The 21057-nt window shown below is 36.7% G+C and overlaps 1 protein-coding gene across 1 annotated transcript in view; it reads right to left on the reverse strand.

Moving 5' to 3' along the window:
• The window catches only part of CNGB3 (cyclic nucleotide gated channel subunit beta 3), a gene marked incomplete at both ends in the record, with an annotated part of 150011 nt that overhangs the window by 19204 nt on the left and 109750 nt on the right, over window positions 1-21057 (reverse strand). Inside the window, 2 exon segments of the mRNA XM_081265730.1 lie at window positions 2779-2897; window positions 10498-10581. Of these exon segments, the coding sequence (XP_081121856.1) occupies window positions 2779-2897; window positions 10498-10581 (203 nt within the window).

Raw genomic sequence — 21057 nt, forward strand, 5'->3', positions numbered from 1 at the left:
GGTTTTTTTTCCATGGCAGGCTGTAAATCTATATTTTAGTCAGGAATTTGCTCTTTTGGATTAATATATAATGTCCTTGAAAGCCCTCAATTCTTTTCTTTCTTATTTTTTTCCTAAGGGGGGAGAAAACCTTCTTTAAAAAGCTACATGATAGTGCTGTATTTAGCTCATTTCAGCAAAGTTCACGGCATTTCTGAGTAGTAAACACTATTACTAGATCTTTCCAGTGTCTGAGTGTTTGGCAGCCATGCCTCCATCTGGAATAAATGACTGGAACTCCACGGGTGTAGGACAGCTGTGGGCCTGGGAAGCCTGTGGGCATCTGGAAGAGGCAGATGCATCCTGTTTCTCCTCAGCCACAGCCAGGAAGAGAATCAAGGCAAAACTCTCTCTTTTGCTCAAATCAGCCAGACTATTGAGCAAGTTTAAAGCCTGTCTGGTCCACAGGTTTTATTTTGGCTTTAGAAACCAAATGGATAAGAGGAGATTTATTGAAGAAGCTGCTGTCAGGAATCTAGGATTACTTTCAGTTGCAGCCTAGCAGCACCTGGATTCTATTCCTAGGATATTTCCTCCTGTGAGGGTAATATCAGCAATTAATATACTTGTATTTGTAAAGCTTTATTCTTTAGGGAATATCCAACCCTTGGGAGAGGTCAGCTAATTAATTTCGGCAATGTTTCAGATTAGACTGTTGTGTGTTTTATGACTTTGAAGATAACAGTGATTATTAAGCTGTAAAAATATGAAATCACTTTTGTAAGGAGTCCCAGTAAGGAAGTAATAGAAAACAGTCAAAGAACTTGGATATTCTAAGAAGGACTTTTCACCACTGCCTCAGAGCAGGACCCTCAGAGGAGTGTCCACCCAGCTGTTAAGCAAGGGGAAAAATTACAAACAGAAACAATATTATTAAAAGAAAAGTAGTATGCTTCAACATTCTAAGGAAACCCACATTACTCTATAGATGATCTGAAATCATCTATTTCTCTGGAACTCAGAGACAACTTCTTAGCGGCTTTGAAGCCAGTGATTGGACAAATGACTTTCATTTGTGGTGGTGGAAAAGTCACTGGACCCTGACCCATGAACACTTGGGTTTGAGCGTTGTCTCCCTCAGTCAGGAGCTCTTAATCCTGGCAAGATACTGGGCACCTCAGAATAGCAATACTTTCAATTATGGAATGATTAATAATTGCCCAGACAGTAGACTCTTCTTTTTACCTTAAGAACCAGCCTCCTGGTTCAAGAAGCTCATCTTTCACTCAAATCACTGCTACTGACTTCCAATGAGTCTCCTCTATTTCATGCCTGCTCAGGTACTATGTCTTTTTCATATAGCTCTTGGAGTGGTCTTTTAAATTGCTATTCAGTTTGTGTTATTCTTTTGCCTAAAATCTTCTACGGGAATCTGTTGTGTTTAGAATAAAGCACAAACTCCTTACCATGGCCTTCATGACCTTGCATAATCTGGCCCTTGCTCCCCTACCCGGCCTCATCTTGCCATAGTATCCTTGTTCACTGGGCTCCAGCCATACTGACTTTTCCACCCCTTGACCAGACAAGGCTGCTTTACCTCTGGGCCTTGGCTGTTCAACCATCTTCCCCATTTCTGAATGGCTCTTTTATTTACTCCTTCAAGTCTTAGGTCAAATAACTTCTGTTCAGAGAGGTCATCCCTGACTACCGTATTTAAAGTAGCATCCTCTGCCAATTTCTAACATTTTTTTTATGCACAGCAATTATCACAATGTGAATTTATCTTGTCTAGTTAATTGTTTAACTATTTATTATAATTCCCCCCCACACACAAGACTGTCAGCTCTGTGAGAAACAATTTTTTTTTCCTTGTAGTGCTGTGGATTGAACCCAGGGCCTAGTCCATGCGAGGCAAGCACTCTACCCAGTCCAAGAAACAATGTTTTATCTACTGTTTTTTACTGAGCATTCCCAGAATTTAGAATAATACTTGACAATCTTAGTACGTACTAGGTACTCAATGAGTTTATATTTTTTGGATGAATAATGAATGCATTTAAAGGTGATTATGCATATGGAAGCGTTGAGCCCACAAAATGCTTTAATTTGCTCTTACATTCTTCTTCTTGGGGACTTGTTCTGGGATAAACTTCTCTTGACCAATAGGAAATAAATGATAATAATAGTTAATACTTATGAGTTTCAAGTATATATGGGACACTGTTCTAAGTGCTTTTAATGAATTACCTCATTTACCAACCCTCTAAATATATACTGTTATTATTCTAATTATTAAGATGACTAGACTAGAGAACAGACAGCCAAGTAACAGAGGAACAAAGCTAGTAAGTGGGAAAACTAGGATATAGACTCAAGCAATTTAGTCCCACAGCTATGATCTTATCTTTAACTTACTCAAATGCCCTTTGTTAACCTAGCATTCAAGTTTTTAACAATCTGGTAACAGCCAACTCTCCCAACCTCTTCTCTCACTAACCTCATTCATTGACTAGTTCATTCATTTATTCATTCGATGCACATTGAATGTTTATCTACCTTCTGCAGGTCACTGACCTAGGTCCTAGGACTATACAGCTAAATAACCTAGTATCCTTCTTCTGGTCTTCTGAGGTAAGGGAAAGGATGGTTGGAAACATGAACATCCTTATTTTACCAATGCTCTTAGCACAATCAAACTTTTGATAAACTCAAGCAGGGAGTTTACTTATTTTATAACCTAAGATTGTTCTTTTATGACAAGGGGTGGATTTCAATATTTATGAGGTGTCTTCTAGATACCTGATTTCTCCAAACACTGCTCCAGCTTTCAGGGTAACCAGAACTTTAGTACCATCAGGGCCTCCAAGGACTTGGACTTCTCCATGCTTAATGATATACATTTCTTTACCAATTTCTCCCTGTATGCCAAATATAAAGAGGAAATCTTAGTCATTGTACACTTAACAATTATACCTCAAATTAATAAATATAAACTCTTCTAGAGGAGCAAATACAAATGAAGGAATCACAGAACATGACTGTAAAAGCAGTTTTCTTAAGACCTCTGTTACAGAAACTGTTATGTGAAAGGAAATGATTGGAAAGAAAATACTTTGCAACACTTGAGCACTGTAAGCCAACACTGGACACAGTCAGCATACTGCCTGAGGAATGGGCATGAGTAGAGAAAATAACTGATTGGATGAATGATGTACTCTGGTTTTGGTGACCAAAGTTATCCTCTGAAGAAGGTACTTGATCCATCCAAAAAGCATGGACTATAGCCATTCCAAGGTAAATTCTGTCTTTCTGCTTATGCCACTGAGTCTGATTTTGGGAATCAAGGCACAGGAGACCTTTAAGCTATTAATTTTGCTCCATATTGAGAGATGCTAATGCACCAAGTTATCTTACTCAGTTCTTTTTTATCTTTGGAAACTCCTGGGAACCAGGGCAATGACCTATAATCGAGTCCCTAGATTTTGTCTCTTGGGATATTCACATGGTCCCAAGTCAATGGTGTTATTCTGCATGTCTGAGGCAGTGTGGCAGCTATCAGCATTCTTTAATGTAAACACATGATTTTTGATGTGGCCCTTGTACGTGGTTTTGAGCTTGGATCATGATTGTCATTTAGTTAAATGCCTAGCCTTATTTAAGTACTCTGGACTCAATACTCAGATTTCTCCAAGTGCACATATTTTGCTCATGGCCCTGTGGTACAATACAGAGAAAAATGCATATACATGTGGCCTTTATAGAAGTAGGGCCTAGAATGCCTGTGACTGATTTCTCTAGTCTTTACTCCTGTACATCTTTTTCTAATTGTTCCTGACGATCCTTTACTGTAATAAATCTTTAAGCTATGAATATAACTTTTTGTTGAATTATGTGAATCCTTATTGTAAATCACTGAAGTAGTGGGTAATTATGGGGTCCTTGGACACATATCAACTTCCAGAAAGAATAAATGTGTCCATCTTAGTGAAATTTAGGTCAAGAGAAGCTGTTAAATTCCCAAAATCCAATTTGCGTAATAGTAGACAAGTTATTTAGGTAGGTCCATCCCTTCATTCATATTAAGTAAGGTCTTCATCTGTCTGAGCTCTTTCTGTGGTCTGAATGTGTCCTTCAAATTTTTTTGTTGGCAACTTAGTCATTAACTTCATATGTTAATGGAGTTGGAGGTGGGATCTTTTCAAGGTGATTAGGTCCTAGGGGGCTCTGCATTCTTGAATGGACCATTTATGGATCAGTGGATTATCACCAGAGTGGTGGTTGTCATAAAAGCAGCTTTCTGTGGTGAGCTTGCCATGTGATGTCCTCTGCCATATACTAGTGCAGCAAGAAGGGCCTCCCCAGATGCTGAGCAGATGCTGGTGCTATGTGCTGGGACTTTTCAGTCTATAGAACTGTGAGATAAATAAACCTTTATTCATTGTAAATTACTCTGTCTGTGGTATTCAGTTATACAACAGAAAACAGACCATAAACAAGTAGCAGGATTATGATAAATTTACTTACTTGGTTTAGTAAGGGATTAGATTGAATTAATCAAACAAACATTCTTATTATTTATACTTCCAGAGGATTAGATAAAATACATTAAAATCAATTCAAGATTAAGCAATATTAATTATGGTTTATGTCTGAGATGGCTGAGACAATGTCTACTTTGTTCCAGTGCTGAGCACAAGGCTTGATATATAGTAGGCACTCTTTTATGAATAAGGGAAATACAATTGTATCTGGGAAGTTTTGAAGTCCTTTGATACCTACAGTCATATTCCTCAACATTAAGTGTATTATAATTATTAGGCTGAGTTTAAAGTTGTCAGATTGTACCTTTTGGTTGATATCTGGGAAATGGAAATTCTCATTTTATCTCCCCATTACCTTCACGAGGAACATAGAATAGGAACTGTCATTTCTACTCTACCAAAAAGAAAGCCAGGTGTGATGGTGCACACCTGTAATCTCAGCAGCTCTGGAGGCTGAGGCAAAAGGATTGTGAGTTCAAAGCCAGCCTCAGCAAAAGCAAGATGCTAAGCAACTCAGTGAGACCCTGTCTTCTAAATAAAATACAAGATAGGGCTGGGGATGTAGCTTAGTGGTCGAGTGCCCCTGAGTTCAATCCCCAGTATCACCCGTCCCCCCCACCTCCCCCAAAGAAAACAAAGGCACAGATTGACTTAGCTGAGTAGTCAATATTCTATGACTTGGTAATTAGAAACAAAAAGAAGCTGAGAACCCACATTTCCTAACTGAGCAGTGAAAGAGGTATGTTTAACTTTTATATTGTGTAACATATTAAGCATTTATTTAAAATTGTATATGGATCAAAGTAGAAATTTCAATATATAAGAGTTTTATTATAGTTATTTATATAATATCAATACCTCTACTAATGGTTTGCCTTTGCATAGTACTTTTAAAAATAATGAGGGGCTGGAGTTGTGGCTCAGTGGCAGAGCATTTGCCTGACATGTGTGAGGCACTGGGTTCAATTCTCAGTACCACATATAAATAAACGAATAAACTAAAGATCCATCAACAACTAAAAAAACAAAAAAATAATGAGTACATTTGATATTTGTGTAGTTTTTTTTTCTTGATACCAGGGATTGAACCACTAGGCCATACCTCCAGCCCTTTTTATATTTTATTTTGAGACAGGGTCTTGCTAAGTTGCTGGGGCTGGCTTTGAACTTGCTATCTTCTTGCCTCAGCCTTCTGAGTGCTGCCATTATAGGCATGTGCCACCATGCCTGGATTGCATAGCTTCTTATTTTATTTCCTGCATTTGTTCTATAAGAATGTGCTGTTTTATATTGGAAAGCATTTCATAGACATGAACTTGCTTAATTCTTGCAAAAATCCCAGTGAGATCAAATAGGGAAGGTATCATTACTCTTATTTAAAAATTCGTAGTAGAGGTTTAGAAAGATAAGTGTCTTGCACAAAGTTAAAAGATCGGCTGGTGACAGCACTAGAACTGGCAACATCTATGTCACCTCACATGCCTCGCATGCAGATGACCATATCCAACATTGGATCCAACATCCAAGATTCCTCTCTTAAACATGAATAAAATAGATATAAATCATTTAATTTATTAATTTTGGCATACTAGGGATTGAACATAGGGGTGCTTTACCACTGAGTTACATCCTTTCTGTTTTTTTGTTTTGAGACAAGGTCTTACTGAGTTACTGAGGCTGGCCTCAAATGTGATCTTCTTATCTCAGCTTTCTGATTCACTGGGATTATAGGCATATGACATAGTGCCTGGGGAATGATTTTAAAAGTAAGGCAAAACATCTGAAAATTAGTTTTCCAAGGGGTACTCCAGGAAGTAATGATCAGAACAGGGTCACATTCTGTGTTTTTTGCATGAAGTAGTTCTCAAGGAACTGGAATGATTTTTTAAAGGCAGTTATTACAACCGACTGGAGGTAGAAGTACATAATGGGTGCTTAAATATAGTTCAGCACTTTTAATTATTTCTTAATGATCATTTCAATAATTTTCCAAGGAGATCTGGCATAATCAACGAACCAAAACTTCCACTATTTCTTGCATATTTCTAGGCTAATTTAAACCTTTCCTGCAAGTTTAATTAGCATTCAAATGAAGTAGGCATCCCTCAGAGAATAAGGGCTGAGAGCTGTGCAAAATAAAATGGAACCAAGCTCTGAGGCTGGTGTATGAACTGATTCCAAGAAAGTGGCAGAAGTGCAAGTGCTTCATGAAGGGTGTACAGCCTTTAGTGAGATCCAAGTTGGAATTTCAGGGTTCCTAGTAGAAGGCTATTCCAAGGCTGGTGGGGGCATTATGAAACTCAAGTGGACCCTATCAGGAAATAGCAGTGCTACTCACAGTGTGGTTACTGGATCATCAGCATCACTTAAGAGCTTTTTTAGAGGTGCAAGTTCTCAGGCCTGCTTCAGAAATATTAAATCAGAATCTCAGGGAATGAAATCCTGGGAGTTTTAAGATCTCTGGCACCCCATGCACAATGGTGCACACTTGTGATCGGAGTGTTTTTGGAGGCTGAGGGAGGAGCAAGTTCAAAGCCAGCCTCAGTGACTGAGTGAAGCTCTAAGCAATTTAGCGAGACCCTGTCTCAAAATAAAAAACATAAAAAAAAAAATGAACTGGGAATGTGGCTCAGTGGTTAAGTGCCCCTGGGCTCAATCCCAGTACCAAGAAAAAAAAAAAAAAAGATTTCTGGGTAATTTCTACATTGTTGTAGAACATCCTGAAGAAATTCCCAAATAGTCTCAAAGCAGTCCAAACAACCCACTCAGTAACTTTAGAGACTATTTTGAGGACTTGACCCTTTAGCAAACTCAATCCTAAACCCTGCCATTTCTTCAATTATTTTGGTAACCTGAAATTGAACCTGATTTTTTTTTCACCTTCATTCCTATAGTGTTTTTTGGAAATGATAAGCAAAAACCAGTGTGAACTAGCTGTCTAAAGTCTGGACAAGTAACAGCCCTTTTTCTCTGTCAAAAAGAAATGTGACTTATAGTTCTCATGTGGCCTCCTTTCTACCTTTCCTTCCCTCGGCGTTGTTCACTGATCTGTTTTTATTATTGGGTGATGAATGTGGCATGATGAAAACATTAGAAATGAGAAGGCTATATCTCTACACTGCATTTCACACTTCGTTAAGCAAATTTTTACTGCTTAGGGGCCCAAGTGCTAAAGTTTCTATGAGTCATCTCAATTTCCAGTCCCTGCTGCTATTGGAACAAATTGAAAGGCCATTTTGGTACATTAAGACCATATCATTTCAATGCATCACTGCCCCAAGGGGTCCTTAAATTGCACTGTGGTTTATATTTCCCATTCTAATGAAATGATTTTACTGATTTACCTACCTTTTTTTTTTTTTTTTTTAAGAATTGAAGATCAAACCAAATGCTAGGCAACATTCTACCCCTGAGCTTCAAACCCAGCCCTTTTTAATTTTTATTTTGAGATAGGGTCTTGCAAAGTTGCCTAGGCTGGCCTGGAACATGCAATTCTTTTGCCTTAGCCTCCCTAGTGGCTGTGAATACAGGCATGTGACACAGTGCCTGGCTTAGTCTGCCTACTTTTAACTGGGACAAGTTTGTGTGGGATTGTGTGTTCTTGGTTTCCTTTATACCACAATCTCTTCTTGGTTTCCCTTCTTTTATTTCTGACAGTTCCTCCTCAACTGCCTTCTCTGAGTATTCTTCATTGATCTCCTTCATGTTCTTCACTGACCTTCATGTTCTTCAAAGTTACAGCTTTAGCCTTCTTTGTCTTACCTTTTTCTCGACTTGCTTTTGAAGTCAGCTTCCACTGTTCGGCAGTGCCCAAACATTTGTCATCAACCACCTATCATCAGACTGATTTCCACCTGTCACCTGGTGCCTCCAGTCTGATACTTTCAGTAGTTTACAGTCCATTTGACTTGCCTTTTTTCACTAGTTCAATCACTCACATGCTTCCTCCATTCCTTGGATATTTGAAGCTCTGTTTTGCCCACTGGTCCACCATCTTCTCATCAAAAATGCTATCTTGTACACTGGCTTTTTGTCTGTTAGCTTTTAAAATTTTTATTAAAGAACTGTTTTAATTCCTTCGATTTTACAAAGGTCATGCCTGAGAAAATGATAATTTCCCTCTCTCCCAACCTCCGATGTAAACTACATGCCTTTGCATACTTTCCTGGCAACTTTAATTTCCCCTTTATATGATACATTCTGGAGTAAGGCATTTATTTAATTTCATTTATATTGTCGATTTTCTCTTCCCTAGGCCAGTGTTTCTTAACCTTGGCTACATTTTAGAGTCATATGGGAGCTTTTACTAAATGCCAGTGTGGAGGCTCCATCTCCCTCGGTGTGGAGTCAAGACTTTTATATTCAGGTGATTCTGATGTACACTGTGAATCGAATCCATAGTGCTAGACTGTAAGCCCCTGGAGGACAAGACCAGCTTTTTTCTCTCAGTACTTAGCATAGAGCCTGCCCCAAGGTATTCAAAAAGATTGGTTGAGTTTTGCTAAATAAATAATTCTAAAACTGTACTAATATTTACCTTCTTGTCGTCTTCTGCACTCCTGCCGAAGACTCTGTTCCTTCCTGTCTGCCTTAGCTCATGCCAGTTCTTTCGTCTCCCAGAACACCTACTTCCTTTTTGACTTGGTTCATTCCAACTTATCTTTCAAGACTTAGTGTGAACATCTTCAGGAAATCTTGCCAATAGCCAGGAGGGACAAGTGCCATTTCTTTATGTCCTATGACACCTTGTACTTACTTCAGTGTTACTTTGGAATGAAGTAAGTGCTTCTTATCCTCACTGGTTTCTGAACTTCCACGGTCTTGGATCCACTTCCATTTCTTTGAACTGTTTATGTTCTTCTATTTTTTTTTTTTAAATTTTGATTATTGATTTCAGCTTTGAGTTAGCCTCTCCAGATATGAAAACCAGGGTCATCCTTCTCTGATCAAAGCTAGTGATCAGAGATGTGCAAAACTATTTATCCAGGGGAATGTTTGTTTTAGAGTTACTTATAACAACAATCATTTGGAATCTTATCATGATATATCCATAGACCAGAATATTGTGCAGCTTAAAAAAATCAGTTAAGCCAGGCATGGTGGCACATGCCTGTAATCTCAGGGGTTTGGGAGGCTGAGGCAGGAGGATCACGAGTTCAAAGGCAGCCTCAGCAATGGCAAGGTGCTAAGCAACTCAGTGAGATCCTGTCTCTAAATAAAATACAAAATAGGGCTGGGGATGAGGCTCAGTGGTTAAGTGCCCCTGAGTTTAATCCCTAGTATCATAAAGAAAAAAAAATCAGGTTATAAAAGATTATATAATAATATGTAAAATGTTAATATGATATACTGTCACATGGCAAGTTTCAAAACATATATATGGTATAATATTGATTTCATAAAACAAGCTCTATCTAGCTATCAACCTTTATAGAATGATAGAGCAAATATATGTATAATGATTACTTCATATTATGGTGGTGGAATTTTTGTCTTTGTGTTTTATGTATTTTCTATTTTACAAATAATGACTATCAATTACTTTTGTAATCATCAAATACACAGTAAAGTTTAAAAAATATGGCATTGATTACCACTAACTAGCTGAGCAAAGCATAGGTAAATGATGATTTGCTGAAGACATAGGGAAGAAATACCTATTGCTTCTGTAACTTATTCCTCCACCTAAAATATTTAAGGTTAATGGGGTGTGGTGATTGGTAATTTACATTGATATAAAGCACATTTTCTGATTATTGAGGTTTCTATTATATAATAAATGTGATGAAATCTGCATTGTCTTCTTTCATTTTGAAGTCTAAGAGGAGCTTATTGTTTTACAGCACCAAATATCATAACTACTTCTATACTATGGAATTCACCCTGGACAGATTTTGTCTCAACTGTGCTCACAACCTATGTCTGAATTCTGCAAATGTGCTTATCAGTTGTGCATCTGAAAATAGTATGCACTCACCTTTTTGCAGACAAAGTCACCAGGTAAATAGATAGTGGATTTCAATCTTAGCAACATGTCATAAATCATCTGGTTGTCACAATTCTATATAAAGAGAAAAATAATTCTTACAGACCCAGCAAAATTCCAATATCCCAAATGAATTAAAAACACAATGGAAGTAATGGATGCTGTCTGTATTAGCAACTAAAATATTAGTTGCCAGTGGATATGGATTTGACCCAAAATTTGGGAAAAAAGATACCTAAAGTATAATGACAAGACTTTGCAACTTGATCAGGTAGGTCTGGTGAGAATTCTGTCTCTACTACCTATTATTTTGCAATCTCTCATGCCCTCAGTTTCCTAATTTGTAAGATGGTTATAGAAATGGTGCTTATCTTATAAGTTAAACTTAGCATGGTTCTTAATCAATGATAGCTATTAATGATTGTGATTATTAGTATAATAGTACTCAAATAGATCACACTCTTTGCAGATTTTTTAAAAATATCATCCTTTTATACCATTGCTAGATATTATTTAACTTTGCAAACTTACATGTCTTTCTTCCCCAACTTGATTATCATTTTCTTAGAGGCAGGGAAAATATTCGTAATAAATTGGTATGAAAGAAATATCTGCTGAGTGAATGAGTATAGTCACCTTAATAGTATAAGAAACAAATTTTATTTGTTAAAATAAATGTCTCTGTGTGCATTGGGTCTAAATTAATTATAATTTATATGATGAACTGAAGAAGAACTTATGAGTATTTCAATAATCCCATTTTACATAGTGGCTTTGCACCTTTTGCTTTCACCTAATATTTTTATCTTTTCTCCCAGAACTGCTCACATGTAGCAATTTTCCTTTTGTAGTTGGCCCTGCTCACCCCTTAGGGGAATTATGATTTTGTAGGGGAATAATCATAAAGTAGGTAGTGGAGGAAGGAGGAGGAGAAGCAGAGGGCCTGCCCCCAATTTGTGGATTGACTGATCCTTCCTTTAGTAATCACTGGTTTTCAGTAATGGTTTCTGTAGCAGACACTTGACCTAGATCCATATGAAATTTAGACCTCAGGGTTGCTTGGCCGATAAAGAAAGTTAATCATTTATGACTGAAGTATCTTCAAGTAGCCATTGGTGAAAAACAGTCGGAAAAACTTGGTGTTAGAATTTTAAAAATTCATTTGAGAAAGGATAGCTTCTGGTTCTCCAGAATGGAAAAAAGACCGAAAAAAAAAAAAAAAAAAGAAAAAAGACCAAGGCCAGGAGGAATACCTTTTGTTAAAAAAAAGAAATTATAGTCGTTCAAACATATTAATTGTACCAATTAATGGATTTCACGGTGACATTTCCATTCACATGTATGTTGGGTTTGGATTGAATTCACCCTCCCTCTTCCTGCCTGCCTCAGTCCCCCAGGAGTGGCGTAGCTGGGTCTTAGGATAAATCTATTTTAAGAGTTTTTGAGGAACTTCCATACTGATCTCCGTAGTGGCTGTACTAATTTACATTCTCACTAACAGAATATAAGGGTTTTGCTTCACATCCTTGCCAACGTTTATTTATTTATTTATTTATTTATTTATTTTATAATTGCCATTCTGACTATAGAGAGGTAGAATCTTAATGAAGTTTGGATTTGCATTTCCTTGACAGCTAAAAATGTTGAACATTTCCTCATGTGTTTCTTGGCCATTTACACTTCTTCTTTTGCAAACTGTCTGTTCAGATCATTTGCCTCTGCATTAATTGGATTATTTGTTATTTGTTGTTACCTGTTTTTGAGTTCTTTAGGTATTTTAGATATTAATCCTCTGTCAGATGAATAATTTGATTCCCACCTTTTCTATTTGTATCCCTCTTATTTCTTTCTCTTTAGACTGATGGCTCTGGCTAAAATTTTAAGTACTACAGCAAATAGATGTCTTACAAGCTATTATTTTTTGCTAAAGCAGGTCAAAGACAATTTTTTTTCAAAAAAGTGTTTTTAGTAAAAAAAGTTGTTTTTAGTAAAAATTCTCAAAATGACTCATTTGCCCAATTTCTTTATATGCTGTCATCATTTCAGAATTGTTTTATTTCAGAAATTAGCATTCTTATCAGTCAAAACTCACTTAGAAAAAAAATGCAAACTTGCTTTTTAGATCTTCTCCACTAAGGAAAGTTAGCATCTTTAACATTTTAAAGAAAATCTATTAAAAATATGCTTTCAGGTTCTTAAACATATACAGTCATCCCTCCCTCAATATCTGTGGTAATTGGTTCAAGGATCCCTTGTAGACACCATCTGTGGATGTCACAGTTCCTCATTAGGAAATGGCACAATGTTTGCATATAACTTACAGACATCTTTCTGTGTACTTTAAACTATTTCTAGGTTACTTATAATACCTAATGCAATGTAAATACTATGTAAGTAGTTCTTGCATTGTTTAGCAAATCATTACAATCAAAAAGGTTTGTATATGTTTTGTAGAAACACATTTTTTCCCCTAATATTTTTGATCCAAGTTTGTTTGAATCTGCAGATGTAGAATCCACAGATAACAGAGATGACTATACATGTATGAGATGTTATTGTAATGGAAATAGCTCATACCCATGGAGCAGATGTGCATTATAAATGATCAGAAATAGAAGATCTCAAAAAACCTACTTATATTTATTTTCATATTTGATTTTATTTGTAATTAAAATTTGTGGATAAAACTACTAAATGGAAAATTCCAGAAATAAACAATTCATAAATTTTAAATTGCCCATCATTCTGAGTAGTATAATGAAATATTAGGCTCTCCAGCTCTGTCTCTCCCAGAACATGAATCAGCCCTTTGCCCAGCATATACCTGCTATATGTGCAACCCACCATGATTCTTTTAGGAGCATCTCAGCTATCGGATTGACTGTTGTGGTGTCTCAGTGTTTCTGTTCAAGTTAATACTTATTGTAGTTAATAATGGCCCCAAAGTGCAAGACTAGTGATATAGGCCATTTGGTAATGCCAATAAGAAGCCATAAAACACTTCCTTTAAGTGAAAAGGTGAAAATTCTCAATGTAAGGAAAAAAAAATTCATTGTATGCTGAGGTTACTGAGATATATGGTAAGAACAAATCTTTTTCCATGAAATTGTGAGTAAGAAAAAAAAAACTCCTTCATGCTGGTTTGTTGTACCTCAAATCGCAAAAGTTACAGCTACTGTGTATGATAGGTGCTTAGATAAGATTGAAAAGGCATAATTATTGGTTTTTGGCATCCACCGGGGATCGTAGAATGTATCCCTTATGGATAAAGAGGGTCTTCTAAATTGAAGAAATTGTCAATGTATAGGTAGATTAAATAATAAAATTTGAGTATACTGGCTAAAATATTTGTAGATGAGAATATTGTAAAGAGGTTAAAATAAATCAAATATTTATATTGATATACCTAATGAAACTCAATGAAGTTGTCTGAATGTAATATATTCAATATTACAAAATCACAAAAATTACCACACAAAATACTTCCTGCTGTTTATGTTTATACAGATAAAAAAATAAAATTATAAAAATAAGAATTGAAAAGACAACCTTAAAAATCATTTTAGTGGCTGCCTCTGGAGAGGGAGGATGGAAAGTGGATCTGGGGAGAACTGATGAGACTTCAATTTAATTTTTATTCTTTTAAAATTTTAATGGAAATGAAAATAAAAATTTCTCTTTCTCCATGGAGAAACACATTTCATTTTTTCTCTTCTGTCCTTCAGGCAAGCTCACTGGAAGAAAGGACTAATAAATGATACCAAATCAATGGAAAGTGTTAGACCAGCTGAGGAGATAAGCCCTAAAATAGCTAAACACACAATTAGTGCTCTGCTCAGTAGGAACACACAGCACTTACCTCAATGGTTTTTAAGCTCATAGTTTGGATTTTCTGAGAGAAAATCATTGAACTATTCTAAACATGGCTTTTTTGTTAACATAATTGGATAGAACATGGATAAATCATGCAAACTGAACATAGCAAAAGGATGTAGTAAAAATTTGGAATTTGTTTCACCAATTAAGTGACTCTATCTCCTAATTATTGCTTTATTGAAAGGTGCCACTGGCTTTGGGCAGCTGTGCTTTAAGACTAAATCCTTCTCATCTGGATTTACGCTTAGTGAAATGAAGTTTGCATTATGATATTCTTCCATTTTATGATGTGTTAGAAAACTATTATCTTTTTCTTTTTTCTCCACAAAAATCTTTATTTTCTTGATATACTTTGCCCCATTTGTATATAATTAAAAAGAACTATATCTTGGGGTTGGGTGGGTTTTTTTGTTTGTTTGTTTGTTTCGTTTTGATTTTCCTTTTGACTTAGCTGCATTTCTTTGATAGAAATCATTAGGAATTTTTCTGATTTGCAGAAAATCAGAGCACAGCCATTATTTTGCAAATGTCCTGTTTTCTGTAAAGTAAGAGTACCGGTTTAGGCATCAACATTAACACATTATTGAATGATGTTTCCATTAAGTTTACTATTTTGCTAACTTAACCTGTTTACTTCTTGCAACCTCTGTATGGTGCTTGGCATTAAGGAATGCATTCTCATCAGTCCTGGTTTTTAGATGAAGGATCAAAGTCTCTTGGAGGTCCATTGACTTTCCAGAGTGTCAGAGGAAGTTTTTATTTACATCCTGAGTAACTTGAGGTTAAGATGTTTGTATCATTCACTGCTGCATCCCCAGTGTCTCAGGAGAGCTTGGGACATGTAAAATACTAAATAAATATGGGCTGATGTACAGAATAATACTGTTAGAAATTATTTCATTTTGGACAATTAAAAACTGTGTGTTGCATACTTGAGTAAAGATTCCAAAGATTTGAATGGAGCTGGAGGAAATCCTGTTTTTATTCAAAACATAATCTATAGGTTAAGTAGTAGTTTCTGTACCTAGGAGATTCTTCTTTAATAATGACAAACTCTGAACACAACAGTAAAATTAGTAAAACTTATCTTTGGAATGATTACCTTTTAGTCTTATAGGATTTATCTATGTCTAGGTTAATTTTTACTTTCTTTAAAACAGAACTTAAGATATTATCAGCAATCTCACTGTGAATTTAAGTCACCCTCAAGTATATTCAATGGTCTTCAGGGCTTTTTCCAACTCAGCTTTGTTTATTGTAAAAGGGAATGCTTTGTTTTATCTTAAACTCTATTCCCCTCCAACAAGCAAATGTGGAGTTATGTGTCTAGGGCAAGGAATTTTGAATTCAATTGCTTTGTCATTGAGTATGCCAGTGATGCTACCAATTGGGAGCTGTCGAGAGCAGCAGAGTCTAAGATGGTCAGTAATTTTCCAGGTACCGCAATGTCATAGATTATCAATTTAGAGTTTTGAATTGTATTAGACCTAACCCTACACCCAATGTTTTTAGACATCAGAAGATATTTCCTTGAGAACTGACAATAATTTCATTTTCCCAGGAGCAGTACAGAGACAAAGTAGGAAGTCATAAACTGGATGGAAACCTGAGGATAAATCTAATCCATCCTGGAATGATCAAGTAAGGTCACATGAAGAACTTTATTTTACTTGTGTGGCAACTCTCTTGTGACTGCATGTTTTCTTTCTCAGTTTGTAATAGTAATAACCATAACTTTCTATGTACTGGATACTAATAGCAGCACTTTCTATGTTTGAATCACTTAATAATCACGAAACAACTAAATTGTTATCTTATGCTTATTTAGAATTTCCTCACCGTATTGGGAGGCCCTGAAGAGAAAAGACAGTATAGATTCAGTATAGATTCAGTGGTTCCCCCCCACCCCCCCACTGCTCAGCTCAGTCCCTTACACAGAGAAACTACTCAGGTTGTGTAGTTGAATGAAGTTCATCTAAGTTATAAGCTTCCTGTTCAAAATACTTTGAAAAGCCTAGCAATAATCTTTTATTACTGATACCATCATGGTAAAAAATGACACTTGGTAAAAATGGTACATAGTTTCACTATAATGGCTCTGATTTTAGGCCCTGGTTGAGTAATGGGTGATGGCATTATCTTGGTAGGATATAACTGCTCAGGAAGGTGAGTGATAGAAATCATTTTCCCATTCCCGTTCTATTCTTGGCTCAGACTGTCACTCACATGCAAATGTTTCCTTTTCATCTTTCTACTGTAGAAGCTAGAGCTTTTCCAGGTACTATTTGCACATAATAAAAAATGTTTCACAGGTTCCAGTAAGGCATGCTGTTTGGGATGGGTCTGAATTCTTACCAGAGCAGCAAAATAGACACATTGTACCTTCCAGACTGGTGGTAAGTACCAACATTCCAATTTTGGTTTATCTGGGACCCTGGTTTCCTTCTGTTGAGTGGGCTTGCCATCTACCCACAACCCTGCAAGTATGCAATTTTAATCTTTAACCACGAGGTGGCGCAACAGAACTTTTATTAAATTTTCTCCTATTTCTGGTAATTTAGTGGCAGAGACAAAGTGTGATAAAATACATTTAAAAATCAAAATCTGAATAATAAGTCATCAGAAAGGAGGGAAAATTGCCCAATGTTATAGAAATGAATTGCTCCTTATTAGTTTAATACTTGTGCTGAGCCTCTGGAATGACATAAAATCTGCTTGGAGGAGAAGCCATTTTGTGAAAAATTTAAAAAAAATTATAATGTGGCTCTTCATCTTGAAGCTATTTGAAAACTCTGATCACCCTATGTGGAAGCAGCACACCTTACTAATTAACCACAACTGATTGAAGCAAAGCTTCAGTGCAAATTTGTGACTCTAATTCTACCTGCCTTGATTAAGGGGGAAAGAACACATGCGATTCAGGGTCTTTTTTAGTGGAAGAATAGAAAGGTGTGTAGGAATTTAGATCTCTGTATGTGAATTTAGATCTCTACATGATGTGTCAAGTATAAGTCTATGAAAATGGCCAAAAAAGGCTCACTTTAGGCTGAATTTTTGACTTTTGTGAAGCCTCTTCTGGTTCCTCATTGCTTTAGTTTGGATCTGGATTTCCTCCCTAAGCTCCACATGTTAAGGGCTTGTTCCCAGCCTATGGAGCTATTGGGGAAGTTAAGTCACTGAGGGCATGCCCTTGTAGGGGACATTGGGATCCTGGCTCTTCCTTTCTCTGTCTTTTTGCTTCTTGGCCACCATGAAGTGAATGGGTCTTCTCTACTACAAGGTTCTGGCAATGGTGTACTGTGCTGCCACAGGCCCAAAGCCACAGGGCCAGGAGACCATGGACTGTAACCTCTGGACCTACGAGCCCAAATAAACCTTTCCTCCTTCTAAGTTGATTATGTCAGGTATTTCATAGTAACAGAAGGCTGACTTATATACACATCTATCTTACCTGTTATCTAGATAGAGATGGTAGGGAACTGAAATGTAACATCAAGCAGTGGTTAAATTCACAGACTGTGGTGTAAGAAAACCTGTGATCAAACTAACTCTATGCTGTTGCATAGAGCTCGGTGACCTCAGTCAGGTAAGCTGTTTGCTTTCTCTGTAAAACAGGGATGGTAACAAAGCTTTTGTAAGAAGTGTATTAACAACAAAAATAATTTTCTCATAGTTTTGGAGGCTAAAAGTCTGAGATCAAGGAGTGGGCAGGTCTAGATTCTCTCAGTTTGTAGATGGCTGCCTTCTCACAGTGTCCTCAAATGATCCATCAGCTGTATACACTTCTTTGGTGCCTCTCTGCATGTCCAAATTTCCTTCTCTTATGAGGATACCAGTCAAATTGCATAAAGACCCACCTAATGTCCTCATTTTAATCTTTAAAGATTTTATCTCCAAATGCAGTGATATTCTGAGGTTCAGGGGGCTAGAGTTTCAACATTTTAAGTTTGGAGGAGGACACAATCCAGCCTATAACAAGAGTTTAGGTGAGAATCAACTGAAAGAATTAAGTGAAAGAAGGTGATGAAGCAACTAGGCAGTGTGGTACACAGCATGCTCTCCACAAGCAGCAAGTATTATTCTTTTTGTGAAGACACATGTATTTATTTTAAACTTCAGGGTCAACAACAGTTGGCTTAATTTCATCCACACAGCTTTGACAGTACTCGGGGCATGTAGGAATTGGGTATATGAAGTGTAAGGTGACAGTTTTGTTGGAATTGAAGGATTATGGACAACATGGAGGACCTTCATGGAACATTGCCTTTAAGATAATTTATGATACTGTGTTATCATTGGTATTATTTACATTACTGTTGCCAAAGGGCATCGTGATACTCACTAATATAGAAAAAAATTTTACAAGTCCTAAAGGAAAAACATCTAAGCACATTTGCACTACCAGGATTAATTCAAATATAATGTAAAATTAAAGCAAGAGACTTAAGTCTTCTGTGAAACTGAAGCAGGTTTATTTCACTCAGTATCATTCTCTGGTGCTTACAAATTTCACAAGATCTGTATTCATTCTCAAATTTACAAAATGTAGGAAAGTTCTGAAAAATTTTGGCTGAAGGCTAAAGACAAACTAAAACATCTCTTCGGGCATTCTAAAAGAGATATTTATGCATTTAAAAACTTTCAGTATCTTTTGTTAACTCTCTCCTGAAGAACAGAAGGATGTAAAGCCAGACTGCCAATCTCCAATCTTGGTGCTGGATCTGTAAGTCTCTCTGTCTCTCTTCCTGCCTGCCATTCGGAGATATGGAAGATTATTTTTCAGGGAGAATTCAAGATATGGCTGACAGTCACCCTTCATTATATCCCTGGATATTCTGGTCTCTTCAATGCAGCACCACTTTTTCTTTGTAAAACAAATCTATCTTGTCAGTTTTCTCCTTTGACTATAGGAATTGGGCCCATGTTACACAGCCTGGCTTCAATTAATCTTTCTAGATTCCCTTTTGGTTAGCATCCCACACTCTAGCTCCCCAAGTCTTCTCTTTTAGTGAAGCGGTTTATATTTTTACATACATGTGAGCCTCCAGACACCCTTACTTTCTCATTCCACAGGTTTCTAAGTGTCCTCTGTGCTCACATCTCTAATGTTCCCTCCTTTGTACACTTGGCTCCCTGGGTACAAAGGCAGCTCTCAGTGAATGAAGTGGACTGCTTCTGAAGCAATGCAAGGGTATTGAGACACAGGGTGTGGGATCACTATTCAACCTATTTCCTTCTTAAAAAGTAACCAATTTGTAAAAAAATGCCATGAAACTAAGTTTGGAAAGATTCCTACTTATTTCCTACTTCACTTGACTTTAGGAAAAAACAAAACCAAACCAATTTCTTTCTTTGAGCAGAAATATAAATGGAAATGGGTGCTTTCGTCTTTAATGGAAATGCCATGAAAGAATTTAAGTTTATATGCAATGTTAGCAAAATGTGAACATTTAACCATTTTTTTTCTCAATCAGAGGCAGTGATTTGATGGATTTTCAAATATATATGTAAATGCAAAGGAGAAACTATTAGAAAAATTGGTAACTTCCCAAATTGGAGAAAATCCTATAAAAATTATTGGTATTTAAAGTCTTATTTTTCATCTTTAGGAAAAAAGCAAAGTGTTATCACTTACTCGCAATTGATCTAGACATTAAGGTTTTGAGATTTTAGAGACATTAAGGTTTTAAATCTTACATTTTAAAACACTATCAATTTAATCTAGTGGTGTTCATACACTTTTGACCACAATGCACAGTAAGACAATCTTGCTGGGTAGGGTGGTGAACACTTATCATTTCAACTACTCAGAAAGCTGAGGCAGGAAGTTTGAGGTCAGGCTGGGCAATTTAAGGAGACCCTGTCTCAAGATAAAAAATAAAAAGGGACAGGGATGTGACTCAGTGGTAGAGTGCCTTTCCTGGAGTTAATACCTAGTATTAAAAAAAGATATCTAAAAAAAAAAAAACTCAAAAGACATACAATTTCATTGAACCTAGAAATACCTACCCTTTCTTAGCATGATGCATTCTGATATTTTCTCTTCCATTTTATATGCTGGTTGTGACCCATTAATTGGATTCATTAACCCCCAACAGATGATAAACTACAGTGTGAAAATCATTTATCTACAGGGACCTGATAACCAATGTAGAATCCCTTTCATAGGCTACCTGACAGAAGACCAGAAAACTTTTCCCGATGCTTCTACTTTTCCTGGAGCATCCATTGTGGGAGAGCTCCCCTCAGAAACTGGAAATTACTTTCCATAATCTTCAAGAATTGATACCAGTGCATCCTCTCTCCCTCCTGCACTCTCTGCCTCTCTAAGGCTTTTAGTAAGCCACTGCTCTGTGTCAGAAATTGCACTGTGTAGCAGATACAGAGACAGAACCAAACTTGGTTTTCCCAGGAAGTTTTACTCTACTTTAGGTGTCTGCACTTTAGGCGTTTACATGAGAAGGCCAAGGGTTGTATGTTTTCTCTCATATGTGGAAGCTAGAGAGGTAAATGAAAAGAAAAGTGGTAAGGGGATCACATGAAAATCCAAGGAAGATCAGTAGAGGAAAGGGACCAGGGAGAGAGAGGAGAGGAGGAAAGGGAGAAATACTGGGGAGTGATATTGGCCAATCATTCTTATATTGACTGCATGCACAAATATGTAACATCATATCC

Source organism: Spermophilus citellus (assembly GCF_964194105.1).
Source record: "Spermophilus citellus genome assembly, chromosome: 14".
NCBI lineage: Eukaryota > Metazoa > Chordata > Mammalia > Rodentia > Sciuridae > Spermophilus > Spermophilus citellus.